At 29.1% G+C, this 19,177-nt stretch overlaps 2 protein-coding genes and 1 long non-coding RNA gene across 3 annotated transcripts; 2 read left to right on the top strand and 1 right to left on the bottom strand.

Annotated features, from left to right (window-relative positions):
• Window positions 1–1,097: 1,097 nt before the first annotated feature.
• Window positions 1,098–3,123, bottom strand: LOC108345504 (uncharacterized). The gene is made up of 3 exons (XR_001833685.2): window positions 2,998–3,123; window positions 2,781–2,850; window positions 1,098–1,215 (listed from the first exon to the last, which is right to left on the bottom strand). It is a non-coding gene; the product is annotated as an uncharacterized LOC108345504 (long non-coding RNA).
• A 6,144-nt stretch (window positions 3,124–9,267) lies between these two features.
• On the top strand, window positions 9,268–13,319 carry LOC108345921 (cytochrome P450 CYP736A12). Its single transcript, XM_017584776.2, has 2 exons — window positions 9,268–9,944; window positions 12,391–13,319. The coding sequence occupies exons 1-2, from the start codon at window positions 9,276–9,278 to the stop codon at window positions 13,213–13,215; spliced, it is 1,494 nt and encodes a 497-aa protein (XP_017440265.1). The 5' UTR covers window positions 9,268–9,275; the 3' UTR covers window positions 13,216–13,319.
• Window positions 13,320–16,133: 2,814 nt separating this feature from the next.
• On the top strand, window positions 16,134–17,646 carry LOC108343983 (cytochrome P450 CYP736A12). The gene is given in 5 exon segments (XM_017582444.2): window positions 16,134–16,477; window positions 16,792–16,874; window positions 16,877–17,010; window positions 17,052–17,191; window positions 17,193–17,646. Coding segments are annotated over 5 exon segments (1,155 nt in total).
• Window positions 17,647–19,177: the final 1,531 nt, after the last annotated feature.

Here is a 19,177-nt window from a genome sequence, read left to right as displayed (position 1 = left end):
CACTTATTTCACAATATATATATATATATATATATATATATATATTTCCATATATTATAAATAAACTTGAAGGTTGTAGCACTACAAAAAAATTTATCAAATTTCAGTCTACAATTTATTATTCATAAATAAACTCTTGAAGCGGCGTTTTTAATGTTAAAGAGTATCATAATCTAACCAAATTTATGTTAAGAAAATATTCATATTATTTTTAATTTTATTGTACAACATAAAAATATTATATTAAAGTTTGAATAATAGATTTGTTTTTCTTTTTAAATATTTTAAGAAAAAAATGAAGACCGGTCAGATATTCAAAGTGTTCCTTGAATTTGTATAATAGATATGTGAATGTGACAAACTAGATAAACACTTTTATTCTACCACTGTAAAATAATTTTGAGTCAATTCTATTGTATATAAAATAAATTACAAAAATAAAATAAGTCAACCCATCAATCTCGGTGAATCAAATCAAATTACAAAATATTTAACTTACAAAAAAAATAATCAGATAGAACTTACTATTTTTTAACTTACCTAAACCCTGTTGACTCACTTTTATACTTCTAAATCTTATATTGAAATATACATTATTTTTTATTACTTTACTAGCAATCATGATTATACATAATCTTCTCCAGGATATATATTTTCTAAATATGATATAATTTAATTAAAAAATATAACATTTTAATATCATCACCGTTAAAGTTTATGAATTTACATACTAAATTTAAATTTCAAATTTGTAACAATAATTTATATTTCATTGTTTTATGATTTATATTTAAAATAATTGCATTTTTCATTATAATATTTATACTCATTATAATTATTACACTTCAAGAACATTTCATTTCTAATCACAATAAATATTTATTTCAGTTATTCATTTATCTTAACATTATCTAAAACAATTTTGTAAACCCATGCACATTATTATTGTACGTTTTAATATCCAAACAAATTATAACATCCCAACTTATATATAAATATATAATATAGCAGTTGACATTTTTAATATAAAAAAACAGTTAGAATAAGACTGTAAATAAGGTATTAAGGTTACAGTCATCCCAAATTTAGTCATAATTTAAAACTAAACACTTTAGAGTATTTTAAAATGATAGAACTTAATTTAGAAACTCCTAAATAAACTAAGTTGCAGCATCATCACCATCCAGGGCCTGCTCCAGGGGTACCTCACCCACTCTTCTCACATCCAAGTGGATGATCATTGTAAAAGAAAAGCACACACAAGCAAAACACAAACACAGAAGCAATGGTGAGCTAGATATACGAAAATCATGTTATAACAATCACATACAACATGCAAGTTTAATTCAAAGTCAATGAACCATACAACACCACTTGTTACACTTTACACTTGACTCGTCCGAACTTAGAATGATTGTCGAGCTATGGCGGGTCATGCACTCGTGGTGGCTTCTACTGCTTTGCAAAGCCGTTATCGATGGGTTTCACCCTACCACACTCACGAGGTTAGTCTGTACCGTGCCTTGGAGCATAGTGGGAGCCTCCAAGACTAAGACCTCCTCCTACTACTCACGACATGGTTCAATCCTCTCTACTTAAGAATGATTGACCATTGTAGTTTTATGATAACCCCCAAGACTGAGCTTCCATGCAAATCATTCTAAACACATTGAAAGGGCACCACCATGTATCCCCCCTTGAGGATCATGGAATTACGTCCAATACTGATACTTTTCACTTTAACACCAACATGATAATGCATACATAAGCCCTTAAAGCAACTGGAACAATTAATTAAAATAGCATACTGAAATAAATAGAAATATAGGCTGAACAGAAAACATCAACACATAATGAGCAAGACCGAACACCTTGTGAATGGTGGAGACCGAACGGTATCTCACTTCCCAAAGGACAGGACCGAAGGGTCCATAAAAGATAAGACTGAAGAAGTGGCCGAACATTATTTAGGACCGACCATTAAGAGAGACCGAACGCTACCAAGACCGTGTGCTACTAAGACCGAACGCTACCAAGACCACCCACACTACCGAACGGTTATGAACTGGTAAGGCTTTAAAGAGACCGACCCAGTTATGACCGAGAGCATAACAAGGTCGAACGGTCAACACTAACCAATTCAGCGTTCTGCATAATTCTGCAGAACTTCTGCAAAATTACGAACAACACCTAACATAACCATTTCTAACCATTTTTACTAACTTCTAACACCCTTAATTCTTGTTTTATACTTAATTAAACTTATCTAGATTATTCTAAACATTCCTACTACCATTCTAAAGTGATTAAAACTCAATTTCAACTCTAAAACACCAATTTTCCCCAACTTAGGGACCCAAAACCCAATCCTACTGCTTTGCACCTATTTTGATCAATTTAGTGACTCAAACAAGTCACAATACACTAGCTAAGACTGTCCTAACAGCCCAATTGCGCTTTAGGCCCAAAATGCCTAAAATCACTAGCTCACTTCCCCCAATTTGCCCTAAAACACTATCATTTCACTTAACTTTCCATTTCATTCAAGCTATAACAGATTTATCACTCCAAGCACTTCCAACACACCTAATTACAACAGCTAGATTCAACCAATTCAGTTTACAGACCTCACGCTACAGTTTCATACATCACACGCATCAACATGTATGACCCAACTTTTTAGAGCTTAAACAAGCAAACCAAATAGCACACCCATTAAAGAATTTAACATACATACAAATAATGCAAGCAAATTGAAAACAATATCTAGTTCCCCTTACCTTAGGGTTTCACAGGTAAGCTCACAACTTGATTCAACAGTGCCTGACTCAGTAAGAACTCAACCAAACCCTACAAACCACCCAGTGGGTGATAGAACAACTATTTAGAGCTAAGTTTTGACAAGAAATTGCAGAAGAAGGTTTCTAGTTACATGAAAACAGTAGAATAGCATGCCCTAGGTTCCAAAACAGAGGAGGAAAATGGAGAACTACTTACCGGTCAGAATGAAAGAAGTAATCGGTTCAAAATAAAGCCTTCTACACTGTGGACGCTTGGGCACCACCTCCATGCACTGAATCAGTGAGTGTGGAGGTTAGAGAGAAAGTAGAGAAACTTGGAGTTCTGAATTCTAGAGAGAGGTTGAATGTTTATTCTAATGAACCAGGATATATTTAAAATCCATTTATATCAAAATAAAATCTGATCTCATTAGTATAATACACATATTCACTTTTTTAACCCCTTTTCCAGGTTCTCACAAAAATCTACATATAAATTTTTAAATACAATAATAATTATTTTATTTTATTATAAATTTTTTAAAAAGTCCGTACGCACGGGTCTCATGGTAGTTTATTTTTAAATGTCAGTAATTTAAATTTCAAAACTATTATTATATTATATATATCAATAAAAAAATTGAAAACAATAATGAAGATGGACTATTTATTCACTTGAAATAATTATACACCACTAATTTTCATAATAAAATTACTGTTCTTCTCTTAAAAAATATGCAATTTGTATTATTTCTCAATAATAGTATATAGACATAAAGCATTCATAGACTACACAATGCTTCCATAATTATTGGTTGGAATAAGGATGGAAATGTGACTATAGTGCTCTGTATAGTATCTTTCGTCTGGAGGGAAAAAATAGAGATAATAAATAGAAAAATAAGTTCAGAAATAGATAATTATTTTAAAAATTATGTAGTTTTATTAATTTAATACAAATTTTAAAAATATTAAAGGAAGTTTATAAGAAATGAAATAAGTAGATTTCAACGTTTTTTTTCTCCTTTCCTTAGCCTCCATTCTTTCCGACCAGAATAAATAATAAATAGTTTTGTGTTTGGTGGTTGATATTGTGTTAAACGTGATTATGAAGAACGTTATAATCAACTTCACATCACAAAGAATAAAATAGGGACCATTTATAAAAGTTCGCTACGTAATAAATAAGTTAAGAACACTTTTGTGACTTTACATTCGTCGGTGAGATTTTGATTTTCTTAAGCATTGCAATTATTTAAAATTCAGTTTAAGCGTATAAATTAATCTTTATACACTAAATTATTAGTTTCATTTTTCTAGTTAACATTTTTCTAAATGAATTCTTATCCTCACAAAATACTATATATTTTTCATCGGTATGTCTCTTATGTTATTTTTATTGTAAGAGCCTGAAAATAATAAGGCTATTGGGTCTTATGATGAGACAGTCAGCCCATAAGCTAAGGACCCATGATCTTAGGAAGGGGTTTTCTAAAAATCAGAATTCTTTCATTTTGTCAGCTTTATTTCTCTCTCTAAAACCCTTGCCCTAAAATTCTCTCTACCTTCTCTCTAGATTTTCTCTTCACTGAACCGATTAAATTTTGATTTGAAGGTGTTTCCGCACTCGCTGCACCGGCTTCAGTTTGAACTGAACGTTTTTCCATTCCGACCGGTAAGTGTTTTTTTTCCTTTTCTTCAACCGTTCTTGAACCTAAGCCATGCAACTTGCTGGTTGCCTGTTACTGGTAGCTTTTCCTTTAGTTTCTCTGTCCCTTCCAACTCTAAGAAATGTGCTTTGCACCAATTTTTGGTGGCTTATAGGTGTTGTCAAACTCGCCTCTGTGAGGAGGTACTGCTAGAGCGTTCCTAGGAGTGGTACAGTTAAGCTTTCCAAGTAAGGGGAGCTAATTATTTTTGTATGAATTTATTTTATAAAAATATATGCATATGAATGTTGAACTGGTGTGCTCTTGTGAAACTGTTTTATGACTTTTATTGTATTGGGTATTATAAATGAAACTGTGAAATTGTGCATGTTGTGATGTGATGAATTTAATATGTTTTGAATGAGTTTGTTGGCTGAAATTGATCTTGTTGGAAGGTCTGGAGTAAGGGTTTTGTAATAGTATGTATATGGGTATTAAATAGATGTACAGGTAGTTGGCACATCCCTGATCATAGAGCAGCCCTGGCCTGGTCCAGTCAGTTGTGACTAGTCATATGTATTGGCGTCAAAGGTGAGTTTGATGCGTTTAGACATCTGGGTCCTCTCCGGTGACCAATTGGGGTAAAGAAAGATCTCTACTAGGATGAAAATAAAATAAAACAAGTTGATTGTAGATGCATAAAGTTATCATGTATTAATTTCTAGTCAATTATAATTTTAGGAAATCAGTCACTATGTGTTTGAAATTTAAAGTAAGGATCCATATATAAATATATATATATATATATATATATATATATATATATTTAATATAATATATATTAGTTTAATATAATATAAAAATATATATTTATAACGTTACGTATCATATATATATATATATATATGTATAATAATATAATGTAAATATATATATTTATAAGATAAAATACGTAATATACATATATATATATATATATATATATATATATATATATATATTAGTTTAATGGTGCGTTGGTATTTTCAAACAATAACTCTAATATCCATTTTGCACTTTATGATTTACCGGATGGGCAGTTAGTTATGATTAATTTAGAATCCAGAGTAGTCTTGATTGTAGCAAAACAGGTGCCTGAAAAGAGAGTTTGATATGCTTCTAATATAATATAAATATGTATATTTACAAGATAATGTACGTATCATATATATATATATATATATATATATATATATATATATATATAATAGAGTAAGGATAATTGTTTCTTATATTGAAACGTGAGTGTTAATCAATAATTATATTACTTGTAGGTATGTATAAATTGATGCATTTTATGAGCTGTTATGGGTTAGTTAGGAGCTGTTTGGTTCTTGGTATTGATTAACTTAGATTCAATTGTCGATATGTTATTTTTATAATTTGTGAGTGGTGAGTAATGTATATTGTTGAGATTATGTATATGTTGATCGTGGCAGAAAGTATATGATTACAAAGTGATGAAAGTATGATCCAAGTTGTAAATCAAGTTCCATCTGTGTAGGATCTCTTGGTGAGATCCTTAGTGTTTTAGATTGAAAGTACGAGCTCAGTCTTGGGGGTCATTCTGAAACTCCAATGGCTAACATACTCAAGTAGAGGGATTAATCCATGTGGTGAGGAGTCGCAGGAGGTTTTAGTCTTGGGGGCTTCCAGTATGCCTCAAGGCCCGGAACAGGCTAACCTCGTGAGTGTGGCAGGGTGGGGAACCCAAGTTTCATAAGTCACCACGAGTGCAGGACCCTCCATAGTTCGACTATCATTCTAAAGTCCGGACGAGTCAAGTCTAGAAGATAACATGCTAGGATGTATGCCTTAAACTGCTTTGATTTAAGTTAACTCTTGTATGTTATGTGCTTGATATGATGCATGCTTTTATATAATTAGCTTACCCTTGCTTGTTTGTGTGCTTGTTGTATGTGTTTTCTTTTGCAATGATCATCCACTTGGATGTGAGCAGAGGAAGATGAGGTTTCTTCGGAGGCAACATTGAAGAGAAATGAAGATGATGCTACAGCTTAGACTCACTAGGAATTCTTAGTTCTCTTATGTCATTTTGAAGAACCTTGTTATGTTTTAAGTTTCAAATTCTAGACATATTTTGGAATACTCTAGTGCTTGAAGTTTTAATTTCTTAGTAAATTCTGGAAGACTGTAATCCTATAATACTTTAAGTACATCTCTTAACTGCTTTCTAATATTATAAATTGGTGATGTCTTTGCATATATATATCTGCTATATATTTGAGATGTCACATTTATTTTCATTTATAATTGAATAAATAAAAAATATGTTACACAGAAAAAAATTAAAAATATACGAAATAGAAATTGTAACATTTCATTTCACAAATTTTAGTAATATATTTTAGGATTTTAACCATTGATAAAAATATTTATTGATAATAATCATCAATAGTTTAAAATTTTATTATTGACAAATATTCTCACTAGTAAATTATGTCAGTAAAATAGGTACAAATATTTTTTCTTTAGGTTTTGACTATATGTGGCAAAATTAATTGATAATGAATTTTTTTAAATTCGTTGGAAATTTGTTGGTAATTGAATTTTTTAAAAATTCATTGATATATATCATAATTATTGAATTTTGAAAATTTGTTAATAGTTGTAATTTCTAAAATTCATCGATAATTTTGTCAATAAAATATTCATAATTTTCTGAAAAAGTCTCAAAATATTTATTATAAATATACAAGAGATGGGTGATAAGAAGAAGAGAAGAGAGACAATGAAAAAGGAGGAAGAGTAAGTGTTGACAATAGTTACAATGACAACAATGCTAATGACAATTACATTGACAATGACAACACGACAACAACACATGAAAAAGAGGATGAGAAATATGAGGAGGAGAGGAAGGGGAGAGCCAGAGGCACTAGACACATAACACTGAAGACAACTATCAAAGTGGTGACGGACATAATAATGTCAACACAGAGGAGGAGGAAGAATAAGATGAAGAAGAAAAAGAAAGAAAGAGAATGAGGAGGAAATCACAATATTTGTCAATAAAAAAAGTAATTATGACAAATATTTATTGATAAAATTAAATTATTAGTATAATAACCGATGAATTTTTTAGCATAGGTACTTATTGACAAAATTTTTATTTATAAAATATTTTATAGACAAATTTTTTTATTGTTCGTAAGCGCCAATAACTTTGCTTTATTGACAAATTTTGATAGTTAATAAATCCAATTCTTTTTTTAATGTATTATGTATAACAATATAATAGGAGATCTCTCGTTTAGTGTTGATTATAATACTTAAAAGTAAATAAGTACATGTGTATTTATATCATTTATAGAAATATAGTTCATCACTTGTGTAATAAATTTATAATATTTATTATAAATCAAATACTATAATTTATACAAATAAATAAATAAACAAATAAAATCTCTAATAAAACATCTCATTTCACCTTCTTCCACATGTTACTAAATATTCATTTTGCACAATTTCTAGAAAATAAAACATCACTAAATAAAAACAGTACCTTTTTCAATTGAAAGTGTTAAATATTCCTCACGTTAAATCTTTCATCCATGTAAGAATGTAAGAATTGATTTAAAAAAGTATAAAGAATCAAACCATGATGAAGGAAAGGTGGATGAAGATGGAGAAAGGCGGTGGAAGGTAATGGGAGACCAAACATAGGAACATCATTTTGACATGGAACATAAGAGTCCTATTACATTTTTCTTAATTCAACATTACATTATCGTGCTTTGCTTTCAAAGGTAAAAGTAGTCACGTTTCTCATATCACATTTAACGCCAACTTTCTTAGACTTTGTTCACTTGAATGGATTTGAAGGAGAGTGATTGAGGAGATTTGAGAAGATTTGAAAATAAATTTTTTTATTGTTTATTTGAATAGATTTAAAAGTAAGTGAGAGTGAATTTGAAAGTAAAGTTTATAAGAATTAGTGTAGAATTTTATTGATGTGACATATTAAAAAATTACTTTTAAATTCACTCTCACTTATCTCTAAATCTACTCAAATAAACAATAAAAATTTTATCTTCAAATCTTCTCAATCACTCTCTCTAAATCCATTCAAATGAACAAAACTTCAAACACAACGAATTCGTCCTTACTAAATAAATAAATATACAATTTCAAATTATATTAATGTAAACTTTATTAAATATTGCACTATATATATAATAGTTGAGTGCCAGAAATGATCTCTTATGCTTGTAATGTCATCTTTATGTCTTCGACATTATATCTATCAGTTTTTTGTGGTGTACAAGGACTCACACTAGACACGTAGTACTATGTACTGAAATTATTTATCTTCACTTTTACCTCTTTTGTATCTTTCTTACCTACTTCTGGGTTACCCACTGTCACATTCGCAGCTTTTCTTTCATTTTTCTCCCTGTTCATCGAAAGTGGTATTTAAGATGAGAATCACTTCAACCGAAGAATAATTTATGTATAAATTTGTTAAAAATTTTAATATTTCGAATTTAATTTTAAATAATATTATTAGCATCGATTTGTAATAGTTTTATATAAATAGCATTTAAAAAAATATAATTTATATATTTAAATTATTTTAATTTCAATTTTTAAGCGATAAAAAAACTATTGAATATATAATATCAAAATTAATTTTACAATTTGCAATACATTTCAAAATCTATTCAGATATTTATGTCAAATAATATATACTAATTCTTTTTTATTTTCACATAAAAAACAGTGTGGTCTATAAATACCCTAAACTCATATCTTACTTCTCATAAAGCAACTAAAGTATTCAGAAATGTTGCTTGAAGCACTAGCTATCCTCTTCATCACACTCTCATTCATTGTTTTTGTGTTTCAAAACAAACATGATGGGAGAAGTGCACCAGGTCCCAAACCCTTGCCAATTATCGGTAACCTTCATATGCTAGGAAAACTCCCACATCGAACCCTTCAATCTCTTGCAACAAAATATGGTCCCATAATGTCCTTAAAGCTAGGGCAGGTCCCAGCCATAGTGGTTTCTTCTCCACAAATTGCAGAACTGTTCCTGAAAACCCATGACATTGTTTTTGCCAGCAGACCCAAAATCCAAGCCACAGACTTTCTCTGTCATGGCAGCAAGGGTTTGGCTTTTTCTGAGTACAGTGCGTACTGGCGCAACGCGAGGAAAGTGTGCACTGTGCAGCTTCTGAGTGCCTCAAAGGTTGAGATGTTCGCTCCTCTGAGGAGAGAAGAGTTGGGAGTGTTGGTGAAGTCGCTGGAAAATTCTGCAGCATCTGGTGAGGTTGTGGATCTGAGTGAGTTGCTGGGGGAGCTTTTGGAGAACATCGTGTTCAAAATGGTGTTGGGGCGTGCCAAAGATGACAGATTTGACTTAAAATGGCTGATTCTTGAAGTGATGAACTTGGTTGGAGCTTTCAATCTTGCAGATTACATGCCCTGGGTTGGGGTGTTTGATCTTCAGGTATCAAATTCAATCACATATCTTGCAGCTATAAGTTGTTAGCATATGCACTCAATTTTCATGACATGATGGAGTGGTTAAATAATATATATATATATATATATATATATATATATATATATCCAAATGAATTTGAAGCAATATATAAAAGAAAAAAACTTAATTAAAAAAATATTTTCACACACGCGTATTTTTTATATTTATTTGATATTATTCTTCATATTTTTTACTTTTTTTTGTCTTTAAAAAAAACAATACTTTGACCTACATAAAACTTTTAATATAATAAATTTTGTCTTAATGTAAAAATGAACAATATTGTTTCATTTAAAAAAAAATTAAATAAAAAAACAGAACTAAATTAAAATCAAAATAATAATCTGACATTGACGTGTGATAATACTTGTCACAATATCACTTTAAAAATCTAACTCATGACAACAAAATTTTTATTAAAGAAATTTTTAAAAATAAAATAAAATTAAAAAAATTAATAAATCACACGTTAACATATGACAATTTTTTTAGAAAAAAAAAAACTAATTATGACAGATGAATTACAATTTGTTAAAAAACAAAAATTAACTTGATACACTCCCCCACCATCCAAATAATTAAGCTTAAGGATAATAATTTTATATCATAAATTATCAATTTAAAGTTATATATTGAGCAACGATACTTTTATACTCATTAGATTAACATTAGAAAACACGTTATAGGAATAAAATAGGTATAAGTTTTTAAATGTATTATTAAATATGTGTAAAAAGTATGTTTATCAAAGTATCATTATTATTAAATATTATTATTTTAATATTTAATGAGTTTTTAAACATATTTAACCTTCATGGTTTTATCTTTTAATCTATCTCTTTCTTTATAAATAAAAAAATAACCATTTTTTATAATTAAGGTGGTGCATAAAAATATTTTCCAATATTTAGTAGCAGGAAACAATTGATCAGTAGCTTTGTTTTCTGGTGGATACGGATTATCATGATGTCTTTCACTGATTACTTAGGACTACAACAAAAACAAAAAAAAAACAAACACACACATATATATATATATATATATATATATATATATATATATACTTTTTTATTATTGTAGTTTTCATTCATTTATTATCCTTCTCATCGATTTTCGAGAACAAAAGAAAAAGTTCAGCCTTATGTTTGTTGTATAATTTGCTTCTGTCCACCAATCAATAATGAAAAAACTACTTTTACGAAACAAATACATTTTTCAGTCACAAAAATAATATTTTGACATCTTGAGAGTTGTATATAGGTATTGATTTGATTATTTTAATATAATAAAAATATAATAAAAGACATGGTGTTATAACAAATTATTAAAATAATAAGAAGAGTTGTGATATAAGAAAAAGAAGGGTTGTAAGAGATATAAAGATCATTTTCAATCTTTGTCATTGAGTGCTTAAAGTTGTAAATGGGCGATTACACACATATACTAATAATATTGAGATATGAGATGAATGTTATCTAGGAAATATAGAGATTTAAGTATGAGGTGAAAATATCGTATAATTATCTTTCAGATGGGAAAATGAATTTAAAGTTACATATTAAATAAAATTATACGGACAATTCAGATTTCACTAGCGGTGAATCTAGACAAAGAAAACTGTTTTTATATTTTAAAATTTAAGTAAAAATGTTTTTATTCAAGCAGTTTTATTTAAGATAAAAATAAGCTATTATCAAAATCCATAATCAGAGCAAGATGTTTTGAATAAAAAATCAGTCTTTTCATATAAAAATAATCTATTATTATAAAATGGTTTTTAGAGAATTAATATTCATTATTTTGAACGTACTAGGTAGGTTCTAATTGTAATATTATAATATCACGTTAAAAACAAAATTTTAGATTTAATTTAATTTTAAAAGTTTAACTACATAATTTAGCTTATGTATTGTAAATTTAACTCGTGAAACTTTCAACATTTATTTTGACTCTAAACCTTTTTATTTATTAAATTTATCATTTATGTTTGTTATATTTTTATTTGTGTTTATTCCTTTATATATTTTTTATCTAGCAACATTATACATAAGTGGTCCACAAAAAATTGTTTACACCACATGTTCATGGTAGTGTTTATCTAACTTTTGACATACTTTCTATCTTTGAATAAATCCCTAACTCCATAAATAATCGAAACGTTTGTCGGTCATATCCGGACAAAACAATATTCACAGAAATACGAGAAATATCTATTACATTCACGGACCACCAACCAATATACAATCAATTTTTAGGGTAGTATGATTATTTAAAAAACAAATTTTTGTATTTATAAAAATATAATATATAAAATGGTTGATGGAAAATAATGTAAACATTTAATAGATATAAAACATATTTATACAATCTATACAACCATAGTTTATACATGCAACCAACCACTCTCCAGGGACTAACAAGAAGATTAAAGAAAACAACCAAGTTATACGATGAGCTGTTGGAGAAAATAATCCAAGAACACGAGAGTAATCCATATCATAAAGATAAAGAACGCAACATGGATTTTGTGGATATTTTGCTGTCACTCATGCACGAATCCGATGATGTTGAGAATCACCAAGACGCCATTGATAGAACAAACGTAAAAGGTATCATATTAGATATGCTTACTGCAGCATTTGACACCTCTTCCACAACAGTAGAATGGGCCATGTCACAACTCTTGAGGCACCCAACTGTCATGAAGAGACTTCAACAGGAGCTAGAACATGTGGTCGGAATGAACAGACACGTGGAGGAAAATGACTTAGAAAAGTTGTCTTATTTGAACATGGTGGTGAAGGAAACATTAAGGTTACACCCGGTTGCACCTTTGCTATTACCTCGTGAGTGTAGAGAAGATGTAACTATTGATGGTTATTTGATAAAGAGAAAAACCAGGGTTATGGTAAATGCTTGGGCTATAGGGCGAGATCCTAAAGTTTGGGACAGGGCTGAGATTTTCGACCCTACAAGGTTTGAGAGTAACAACGTAGATGTTCGTGGAAAAGACTTTCGGATTTTACCATTTGGGTCGGGTCGAAGAGGGTGTCCTGGGATTCATTTGGGTTTGACCACTATTAGTCTTGTTTTGGCTGAATTGGTGCATTGTTTTGATTGGAAGCTTCCATTGGGAATGTGTTGTGATGAGTTAGACATGGAAGAGATATTTGGACTCACCACACCAAGAAAGAAGCATTTGCTCACTAGACCAGTTTATCGACTGGCTATTTAGGTTAAGAGAAGGTTGGTATTAATTTCAGTTTGAATTTGAATTTGAGACATGTGACACATTTAACAATATGATAAAATAATTTGAACAATGATTTTGTTTTTATAGATTTTCTGTTTGTGGTTTTGCAATTGTGATGTCTGTATTTTGCATTGATAGCATTGTTTTATAAGTTAGATGATTAAGGAGTCTTTTAAGAATTCAAAATCAGTTAGAAGTCTTTTATTACTTAAAAATGATAATACGATGTATAATATACAAATAGAAAAATCTATTTTTATTAGGTTTGTTGAATTTAAAAATTTGTTAAGAAAAGCTATTTTGAGTTTAAGATTTTTAAAATCAATTATCTTTATTTTACTTTGACTTAACTGTGAGAATATAAACATGTTGTTCATATGAAAAAAAAATGATGATTTTTACTTTAACTTGATTTATCGCTTTCATAGATTTTTTTTTATCAGTTTTTGTTTTATATCTGATAATTTATTTTCCTATATTTATGTTTCTTACCATTTAAGTTTTCAATTATTCAAATTTTCATATTTATTCTCGTTTCTCCAAACCATATTATCTAAAAATACAAAAGTACTATCAATAGAAAAGAAATGCATGAATTCGTAAGTAATATTCACATAAGATAGAGATAGTACAAAGTTATTAGAACGAAGGATAATTAATATATGATAAGGATTTTAGTCATGATTATTTTGAAAATTAGGTTTTCGTTTTATAATTAAAGCAAATTTAGATGAGATAAAAAATGATAATTTTTTAGTTTCGATTATAATCAAACGATTATTATTAAGTTTTGTTTTCTTAAAATTAAAACATAAAACTATAAATAAATAATAAAAAAATATAAAAAATATGGATTAAGTCTAAGTTTAATTAGCAACTGAGTTTAAATACTTTTTTGTTTAAAAAAATATTAATTTTAAGAGTATTAAATTAAATAATATTTTAAATAAAAAAATATTAGGCTTTGGTTATTTCAAAATCAAAGTCAAATACTAGTTTATGTTTTTGTTATAGTTGTAACCGACATTTTTTTTATTTTTTTTTATTTTTTTTACATATTAAACATGCACAAAATATCATATAACTAACACAAAAATAATACACTATATTTATCACACTCAGTTAAGCTAAAATATAATACAAGTAAATGTGTTGAATACTAATCCAACATATATCAAACATAAAAAAGCATTGAACAAAAAAAAAATACTTTAATATAGATATATAAAAAAATTAAAACATTAAAATTTTTCTATTGAATTTGAGAGCCAAAACAAGTTAGAACCAGAAGCTTCCCAAGTATTCAAAGTACCAAGTGATAAATTTTATTTGATGTGAAGAATCTAAACAACATAGTAAAGTGATGATGTGATGGTATTTAACAACGAAAACAATAAGGATGATGACAAAACAGATAACAAAAATAATAGAGAAAGATAGAAAACACTAACACCTTCCTAAAAATTTTGTTTAAAATAACTTTACAAAACACTTTATGCTTCTACTATAATAAAAATTGAAATCAAATATTCTCATTCAGATAAAATAATTATTTAAAATTTAAAAATTTAAAATTTTAAAAATTTTGATTGTTTACCGCAAACTAAAACAAAAATATATGAATTGAATTATTTATATAATTGAATTTAAATACTCTCAATCAAATTACATAATTAAAATAATTAAAAATTTTAAAAAAATTTCGGACACCTTTAAATTTTTGTTAATAAGAAACTAAAGCATAAATATACTTATAGTTTCGGTTTCTTTTGTAAGTGTGACCAATAAATTCCCAAGATTTATAAAATTATCATCACATTTTTATATGTTTGGATTTCTTGAAAATCAGAACAAACGTGATTTTAAAAGCTATCTGAAGTAATATAAATATCTCATTTATTAAGTTTTAAAAGGCTGCCACACGTATAAGGTTGCTCTGTGAGATTTGAGTTTTCAACATGTGGTGTGGAGAAAATCTTAATATATTTTCTTGAAAGGTTTGAATAAAATATTTTTTTCTCTATAAAAAAACAAAATAAATTTTCAGGTCAAAATTTGTTTCCAAGAAATTGAATTTTGAACTATGATAGAGAGAAAACTAGTTGGAAAACAAGTCGATTCCAATAAAATCGAATTCTTAACTTAATTTTTTTTATTTTCATTTATAGAAAAGAGAAAGAGATTTAAAAAGAAAAATTGTAAAAAGTAACAATTTAAAATTTGCTTATCCGGATTCCAAACTTTGACTTGAAAAAAAAAATCATGTAAATTGTGTAAGTGTTTAATACAATAAGTTACTTCAATAAACTTTAAATTCGAGTGTGTGAAAAAATCTCTCGTAACCCCTTTTTTGTAATAATATTTTATTTTTCATTGATACGAGAATTATGTTACATTTATAAATATATTACCTAACACGGTAAAAGAGACATTGAAGGTTTCTTCTCAGTTTTTGTTATATCACATTTAATGTGAGGTGTCCTTTCTAAGTCTGTGCAGCCTAATTACAATGTCGTCGATTTTGTGTAAAATTCAAGTTAAATGGCAGATTAATTTGACGGTAATCGAAAATAAATTGATGGTTGTTATTTTAAAGGGTTTTAAAAGTAGAAGAGAGTGAATTCCGAAATAAAGTAAATCAGTGAAAATTAATGTAAAATATGATTAATGTGTTAGTTTCTTTGTGAGATTTAAGGTGATAATGATTCCAATCTAGAAATGATTTATGTATTAATTTCTTCAGAGAGTGATTGTACTTTTATACAATATTATTAGGGTTAATTATTACATTTGAAATTCAGTAAAAGTTTGAGACTATTAAGTGTATAACTGATAAACATTGTGGTCTATAAATACCGTAAACTCATCTTATTTCTCATAAGCAACAAAACTATTCAGAAATGTTGCTTGAAGCACTAGCTATCTTCGTCATCACACTCTCATTCATTGTTTTTGTGTTCCAAAACAAACATGATGGGAGAACTGCACCAGGTCCCAAACCCTTGCCAATTATCGGTAACTTTCATATGCTAGGAAAACTCCCACATCGAACCCTTCAATCTCTTGCCACAAAATATGGTCCCATAATGTCCTTAAAGCTAGGGCAGGTCCCAGCCATAGTGGTTTCTTCTCCACAAACTGTAGAATTGTTCCTGAAAACCCATGACATTGTTTTTGCCAGCAGACCCAAAATCCAAGCCACAGACTTTCTCTGTCATGGCAGCAAGGGTTTGGCTTTTTCTGAGTATTGAGGATATAAAATTATATTTGTTGTTACTTTTGTTTTACACACATGAAACATTTGAGAAAATTATCATTTTACGTTTCACTAACCATTTGACAATTCAATTTTTAGACAATATAATCATTAAAACTATTAAACTTTGGTACAAATCATGATTAATTCACACCTATCTTTTTTGTTTTTCAATACTCAACTTTACCATTACATAAACTGTTATTTTAGTATACTATAATAAAAAAAAATGAACTGATGTGTTTTAGAAACAATGATGTTAAGGTTTATTTAACCCTTATACATGCAACATGGAATAACAGAAAGATTGCTATTAAGGTTTATTTACAGGAAATAACAAAAGAATTAAAGAAAACAGCAAAGTCATTTGATGAGCTATTGGAACAAATATCCAAGAACATGAAAGTAATTCATACTACGAAGATAAAAATCACAAGATGGACTTTGTGGATATTTTGCTGTCACTCACGCACCAACCCAATGATCTTCAGAATCACCAAGACGCCATTGATAGTACAAACGTGACGCCATTGATAGTACAAACGTGAAGCCATTATAATAGAAATGTGCATCATTTGACACCTCTTCCACAATAGTAGAATGGGCCATGTCACAACTCTTGAGGCACCCTACTGTCATGGAAAGACTTCAACAGGAGCTAGAACATGTGGTCGGAATAAACAGACATGTGGAGAAAAATGACTCGTGAGTGTAAAGAAGATGTAACTATTGATGGCTATTTGATAAAGAAAAAAACCAGGGTTATGGTAAATGCTTGGGCTATAGGGCGAGATCCTAAAGTTTGGGACAGGGCTGAGATTTTCGACCCTACAAGGTTTGAGAATAACAACGTAGATGTTCGTGAAAAGGACTTTCGGATTTTACCATTTGGGTCGGGTCGAAGAGGGTGCCCTGGGATTCATTTGGGTTTAACGACTATTAGTCTTGTTTTGGCTGAATTGGTGCATTTTTTTGATTGGAAGTTTTCATTGGGCATGTCCTGTGATGAGTTAAACATGGAAGAGATATTTGGACTCACTACACCAAGAAAGAAGCATTTGCTCACTAGACCATTTTATCGACTTGCCATTTTGGTTGAGAGGGTTGATTTCAGTTCCAATTTGAGACATGACACATTTAACAATATTGTAAAATAATTTGAACAATGATTTTGTTTTTGGATTTGAGTGATCAAGTGTTTCATCCATTCAATGGTTTAAGTGTAACTATTTTTGTTTGTCATAACGAGTGAGAATATAAATTTTCTAATTGTGGTGTTGCAATTGTGATAACTGTATTTTTTGTATTGATGACATTGCTTTATAAGTTAGATGATTAAGGAGTCCTTTAAGAATTCAAATGAGTTAAAAGTTCCCGTTAGTTAAAAAAATAATATGATGTATAATATATAAATTGAAAAATCTATATTTATTTGGATTGTTGAATTTAAAAATTTGTTAAGAAAAATTATTTTGAGTTTAAGATTTTCAAAATCAACTATCTTTATTTTATTTTATTTTAAATTACCTCCAGAAAAAGGGGAGGAATATATAGGAAAAAATCATGACAAGATGTATTTATAACACATATTTTGAGAACACTGCAAACATGATAATGTGATGATGCTGTTTATTGTTATTTAAGTCATCGTTTTCATAAATTTTTTTACTTGTTTTTGTTCTATAATTGGTAATTTAATTTTTGTATTCACGTTTTCTACCATTTAAGTTTCCAGATAAATACCGTAAGTGAAACCAGAATAATTTGCAAATAATAAATACAAACTTTTATAAGAAAAGAATTTAATAATTCTTAGTAACTTATTTTCTTAAAAGAAAATTTCATAAATTTAAATTATATATCAATAAAATTTTAAGCATATGGCTATGTTATTTAATTACATATTATAACATCCCAAAAATACAGTAAACATCATATAGTAGAATTAATTACATTTAATGATAAACCAAATCAGTCTTAATTAAACAAAGCGAGTTACAAAATAGCGATATGTACAATAAGCTAACTTGACCGAACGGTTTACAAAACAGAAAATACCGAACGGTTATGTCAGGAAAAAGGAAAAGTGGTCGTTCTAAGACAACTCGCTAAAATAACTAACTAAACAATTAACCGAACGGACTACTGTTCGGACTACTGTTCGGCCTTCACTTCTACATCAACGAGATTCTCTTCCTCTAATATTCCTTCTTCCAGCGTCTCCTCCAGTAACGCATCACCATCTGCTCACATCCACACGGATGATCATTGCAAAGACAAGACGGACGTACAGATACAGGACAACACAAAGAAAAACACAGGGTAAGCTTATTTAATTTAATTCAAGTAATAACATGCATTTCTCAACATATCAAACATATCAAATATATTCCAATATACAATTCAATCAATTCCTGATACTAGACTGACTGTCCGGACTGTATGAATTCTGTGTAGCTACGACGTTCGTGCACCCGGTGATATAGTAACTGGAATTTTCATCAGCTACCACCCGAGGTTAGTCCGTTCCGTCCAAATTACATTTATGGACTAAGACCTCCCGTCGTTCCCACACATGACATACTCCCCTCTACTTGAGGACGAGCACTCACGGAACATCAGGATGAATCGCCAGCTAAGCTTTGTCCACATTCATACTTTACAAATCTCAACTTTCATCCAAGAATC

This window comes from Vigna angularis, chromosome 8 (assembly GCF_016808095.1).
Source record: "Vigna angularis cultivar LongXiaoDou No.4 chromosome 8, ASM1680809v1, whole genome shotgun sequence".
Classification (NCBI taxonomy): Eukaryota; Viridiplantae; Streptophyta; class Magnoliopsida; order Fabales; family Fabaceae; genus Vigna; species Vigna angularis.
The sequence above is the reverse complement of the archived record's forward strand: the minus strand, read 5'-3'. Positions and strand labels throughout refer to the sequence as shown.